The sequence below is a fragment of the Diabrotica undecimpunctata genome, chromosome 3 (genome assembly GCF_040954645.1).
Source record: "Diabrotica undecimpunctata isolate CICGRU chromosome 3, icDiaUnde3, whole genome shotgun sequence".
Taxonomy (NCBI): Eukaryota; Metazoa; Arthropoda; class Insecta; order Coleoptera; family Chrysomelidae; genus Diabrotica; species Diabrotica undecimpunctata.
Genome location: NC_092805.1, coordinates 21277116 through 21283115, shown reverse-complemented (window position 1 = coordinate 21283115; position 6000 = coordinate 21277116). Strand labels below are relative to the sequence as shown.

Here is a 6000-nt window from a genome sequence, read left to right as displayed (position 1 = left end):
TTATTTTGCTCAACAACGTGAAAGGTGACAGATTCCATCTAGGAGACAGATTGTACGTTAACAGAAGATTTGAAGATATATACACAAATCACAGAAATCCCGAAGAAGTTTTACATAGTTATAGAGATGTTTACGAAATACCTTACAGAACCCCGAAAAGAATATATCCAGAAAAAATATCATTAGGTAGTTTTGAAACAAATGCAGATCTCGATAGAATGGATTTTCATTATCCTCAAGTAGAATTTATGACGAAGAATGATAATTTAGTATCAGAGTATGGAGATTTTGATAATGGCTATAGTTTCACGCAAAGTCAAACAGTGCCAAATCGAATTGAAAGTACGGAGAAACCTTTCCCGAGGAATCCACGTTTGAAGCAATCTAAACAAAACTATACAGTACGTACTTACAAACCAGTAAGATTATCTTATGTTCAGAAGATACCAAAACCGCAATCAAACAAAGCAATCACTAGTAATAAAATTTCAAAATATGCCGAGCTATTAACAGATGCAACAGAAACAACCACTAAAGCTATTAAAACCCAGGACAAGATCACAGGACTGTTAAAAAAGTATTTAGCAAATCTGTACACGAAGAAATACAACTCCACGAATCTGGACAGTGCAGAAACAGCAACAGGTTTTCCGAATGATTTTGAGTCTTCAGAAGGATCTCCGGAAACAAAACTTTTCTTAAACAATCAGCTAGTAACAAAGAAAAAGAATAAAATTAACAAAATCAAGAAGTTGTTTAGTTTGTTCACGATTGTCCAGTTTAACAACACTCAGTGTAACGCTACAAATGAAGTTGGCTCGTATCTTGGTTTATGTTATACTGCTGCCGAATGTTCCAATCTAGGTGGTACCGCGGTTGGAAACTGTGCTAGTGGATATGGGGTTTGCTGTATATGTAAGTACAACTTTAGTATAATTTGTCAGTTTTTAATTTACAAATTTGAAAAGTTTGGTTTTAAAATCTTAAATTTTTGAGAAAATTATTATTTCAGTGCAATAGTAGGAAAGAAAAAATTACATTAACCGCAAATCTCACTGATATTTAAAGACAAGAATTTCTCTCACATATCCAAATTCCAAATTCCAAGTCACATATCCAGTGTGGATTTCTTCTTCTTTAGGTACCGTCTCCTCTAAGGAGGTTGGTAATCATCACAGCTATTTTCACTTTTGAGTGGAACTGCAATTATACCACTTTCTCAGATTGTTGAGCTAGGAGATGCGTCTTCTTTCAATACTTCGTTTTCCCTGTATTTTTCCCTGCATTTTTCCTGTATTTCTTTTTTTTGGATTTACCTTACTCCAATACCTCAAATTTTCGCAATTTACATTCACTCACAATGTAAATATTGCTTCGTCGGAAAAACATATCTTGTTAACAAAGTTGACGTCAGTTACAATTTTATTCATCATTACACACTAAACTGTAATCTATGGTGTTCCTCCTCAATCTTTTCTCCTTTGTAAGGATGTAGTGGCGTCATATGATTTGTTTGACTATTTCTGTCCAATTATCTCTCTCTTGTGCGTGTATTTTTGCTTCGGAGAATGAGTAGCTAGTCATCTCCTTTATTTGCTCCGACCATCGTACTGGAGATCTTCCTCTGGATTTTTTACCCGCTATATTACCTTGAACTATCATTCGCTCCATGTGTTCTCTTCTTCTAGTTATATGTCCAAAATATCTCAGTAAATTTTGGTTGATAGTTGTGATGAGTCTAGTTTTTATGTTAAGTTCTGCTAGAATTAAGTTATTTGTGCAATGGGCCATCCATGCTATGCGCAACATTCTACGGAAGACCCACATTTCAAATGCCATTATACGCTTTGAATCAGCTTTTTTTATTGTCCAAGTTTCTGAAGCATAGGTGGCGATAGGAAATATCAATGTTCAAACAAGGCGTAATTTTGTGTTTTTTGTGATGTCAGTGTGCTTCCAAAGTTTTGTGAGTGGCTGTTGCCGATCTGGTCATTGTGATGCGTCGACGGATTTCGTCTTCGCATCCTCCACTGTTATTAATAACGGATCCTTAGTAATTAAATTGCCTGACCACTTCGTAACCTGCCATGATTCTTATATCTGCCTGATTTTTTCTGATTCTATCGATGATCATCACTTTGGGTTTCTGCATATTTATTTTCAAACCATATTCCAGACTTACCGTGCCTAGCCTATTCATAATTTGTTCCAGTTCTTCTGATGATGACGCCAATATCACAGTGTCTTCAACATAACGTAGGTTTTTGATTTTTCTTCCTCCTATCGTTGCTTCACCTTGCCATTCCTCAAAAACTTGACGCATAATATGTTCACTATATATATTCAAAAGAATAGGGGATATTACGCATCCCTGTCGAACTCCAGATTTTAATTTGAAGTTTTTCGAAACCACATTATTAACTCTTACATTAGCAGTATTATTTGCATATAGTTTTTGTAATAAATAGATTAGATGATCTGGTGTACCCATTTCTCTAAGTATATGCCACATTTTATCCCATTTTACGACATCGAAGGCCTTGGAATAGTCAACAAAGCATAAATATGTTTCTATATTAAACTCTCGAGATTTTTCGATGATTTGACGAATATTAAGAATATGTTCTCTTGTTCCTCTACCTGGGACGAATCCGCATGTTCTTGGGGAATTTGTGGTAAGATAATTGATTTTAGTCTTTCATTGATGATCGTTAGAAGTACTTTGCTCGAGTGTGATATCAGTGAACCTTATTTATATATGGGAATAAACGTGAGTTTACCCCAGTCATTTGGCCACTTTCCGGTATTCTAGATCTCATTGCAAATTCTAAGCATTACTTCCGTCCCTAATTCTCCCATTTCTTTGAGTGTTTTAGCTGTTAATCCATCTTCTCCATCTGCTTTTCTGAATTTTAGTTTTTTAATTGCCGCCTCAATTTCTGATTTCAATATTTGAGGATCTTTTTCATAACTTCTTTTCTCTGTATTATTGTCTGGGTCGTTGTTAGAGAATAGTATTTCGCAATATTGTTTCCACACCTCTGCGTTACCGTCTCGGTTTGTTATGGTATTTCCACTATTATCTTTGATGATCTGTGTTTGCGGTTTGAATTCTCTCGCTAGATACTTGACTTTTGAGAAAAGTTCTCTAGATTCTTGGCGGTCAGCATGTTCCTCTAGTTGTAGACATATATTTTTAATATTATTATTTTTGTCACTTCTGCACAAGTGTTTTATAGTTGTATCTGGTGGTAGTCATCTTCATTTAATTTTTGCAACAACTGGATTTTATAAGGTTTAAATGAATTTTTATGCAATACACTCAAGACTGAAGAATGATCTTCAAAGAAACTCTGCAGTAAATCTAAAAAATCTTTAAAATTTTTTGTACCATCATCATTAAAACAGTAATTTGCTCTTTTTAATTAAAAACCTCTTGTAGTGCTTTTAAAAACACAAAACTTTTCAATAAACTTCGACTTTGTTAGTTTTATGAATTAATGTCAAAATCACAGCATTCTATATTTACTTAATTACGCTAGAATTATTTGGCGTTGAGAAGCATTGAAAGCATCAAATTTTAAATCTCTACATTGCAGAACAGACGTATCCCGTTTTTGTAAAATTCGGACCATCCGTTTAAAAAATAATTAGGCATTTTCAGACTCTATATATTCTTTTTCTTATTGCGCCGTCTCCTTTCGAAGGTTGGCGATCCAAATGGCAATTGTAGCTTTGCATACTGCTGCACGATTCTGTGGATGAGCGGTCAAATCATCTCCTCATGTCTTTCAGCCACGAGTTCTGGCGTCCTCCGACTGATCTTTTGCCCTGCACTTTAGCTTCCAATATGATTTGGAGTAATTCATGTCTTCCACCTCTCAACATATGACCCAAGTATTGTATTTTTCTCTCTTTGATTATGTTGAGTAATTCTTTTTGTTTACTCATACGCCAAAGTACCTTAGAATTGGTTTTGTATCCACGGAATTCTCAGCATCCGTCTGTATATATATACATTTCAAAGGCATCTATTCTTTTTTCTGTTTCAGAGTCCATTGTCCAACTTTCACAGCCATACAGCAAAACAGAAAACGTAACATCTGATCATTCGAATTCGATTCTTGTCAGGTTTGGTTTTTTTTGGTTACACTGGCTGTTGATATTTGCTCCCAAATATTTTATGGAAGTTATAGATAGTGCAAACACTCCTGACCATGGAGCTGCGCGAAGGCGGAGTCAAAATTCAAGTTAAGGCAGAAAGGTTATATTCTAAGTGGAATTATACAGTGCCTAGTACAGTGCGTTTGGCATGGAAGTGGGGAATAAACCAAATTTTGTCTATTGCGCCGTGGTCAGGAGTGTTTGCACTATCTATACCTGTTCTATTATTTGTCCCTTGGCGTACAAATGTACGTTTGTTGGTATCTTTGAAAATACCGAACATTTCGGTATAACGAACTACCGCATTTATTATATTTTGTAGTTCTTGTGCGTTGCTTGCTATTAGGACGGTATCATCAGCGTACCTGTTGTCTATGCTGGTTCCGTTAATCTTGATTCCATCTTGAATCTCGTCTAATGCTTGTCTGAATGTAGATTCCGAATACAGACTAAATAATAGTGGTGATAAGACGCAACCTTGCCGCACTCCTCGTCGGATTCGTATATCTTCGGATGTTTTGTGCTCTATTTCAATTGTTGCCGTCTAGTACCAATATAGTTCTGAGATAATTCGCAAGTCTTGTTCGTCAATTCCAATTGTTCTCAGAATTTCGATCATCTTTTGATGGTTAACGCAGTCAAATGCTTTTCGATAATCAATTAAACATACATATGCATCTACATTCATGTCTCTGCATCGTTGTGTTATCACATTTAATGCAAAAAGAGCTTCTCGTGTTCCCAATCCATTTCGAAATCCAAATTGAGTGTCACTAATCTAAAACTTACACTTCTTATAAATTCGTGTATGAATGATTCCGAGAAAAGTTTTAAGGACATGACACATCATGCTTAATATTCGATAGTCATCGCAGTGTGAGGCATTTGATTTTTTTGGTAATGTTATGAATGTTGATTTTAGCCAGTCTGATGGTATGTTAACTGTGTCATATCGACATTGATATTGTCTGGACCGGTGGCTCCGGTCCAGACACCTCCGGATACACCGGTATTTAGGTGCCACGCCCTTCCGGTAGGGATCTATGGAGGAGTATCACCGAGCCGCAAGCCCTTATTTCTTGCCGTACTGCTCCACCATAGGCCGATCAGACAGCATCATATTCTAGTCTAAGCCGCAGATTCATCTAGCATTTTAAACTGCTGCGTTAGCCTTTTTTATTTTTCTGTACACCGAGCTGGGGCTTGAACCTACATCCACTGAACCATTCGACAGTGAAGCGAATGAGAATCGGCCGCCTAGCCCGCTTGGCTATCTGACCGACTAAATAACCTCTTTTGTTATTTTTGAACCTTTTTTATTTACTCGATCATCTGTGGATGGTGGAGAACAAGGTCTTTCATCGTCAAAAAGTATCTGAATGTATTCTTTCCCTCTTTCCAGTTTGTCTTCTGTACCTATAATTATCTCGTTATTATTATTTCTTAATATTGTTTCTTGTCTCTTTCTGTGTCTACCTGTCATTTCTTTTACTTTTTTATGGACATTAAAGGTGTCGTGTCTTTCCTGAAGTGTACAATTTCTAGGCACTTGGTTGACATCCAGTTTTCTTGAGCTTCTCTACACTTTTTACTAATTATTTTAATGGCTCGTTTTTATTCTATTGGATTTGTTTTATGTTTTCGTCTTACGTCCATGAGGTCCATGATCTCATGCGTTATCGATTCTTGTTTTCTCTTGTTTTTCGTGAACCCTATGTCGTTTTCTTGTGTCTTTGTTATTTTCGTTTTTAGAGCAGTCCATGTTACTTCAACGTTTGTCTGTACTAGTTCTCTAGCGTTCCTATTTGTTTCCCAACCTTGATACTTATTTCATTT

At 36.1% G+C, this 6000-nt stretch overlaps 1 protein-coding gene across 1 annotated transcript in view; it reads left to right on the top strand.

Moving 5' to 3' along the window:
• Positions 1 to 237: 237 nt before the first annotated feature.
• The window catches only part of LOC140435510 (uncharacterized), a 29330-nt gene continuing 23567 nt past the window's right edge, over positions 238 to 6000 (top strand). Inside the window, exon 1 of the mRNA XM_072524251.1 lies at positions 238 to 915. Within this exon, the coding sequence (XP_072380352.1) occupies positions 249 to 915 (667 nt within the window). The 5' untranslated portion in view covers positions 238 to 248. The remainder of the gene's footprint in view (positions 916 to 6000) is intronic.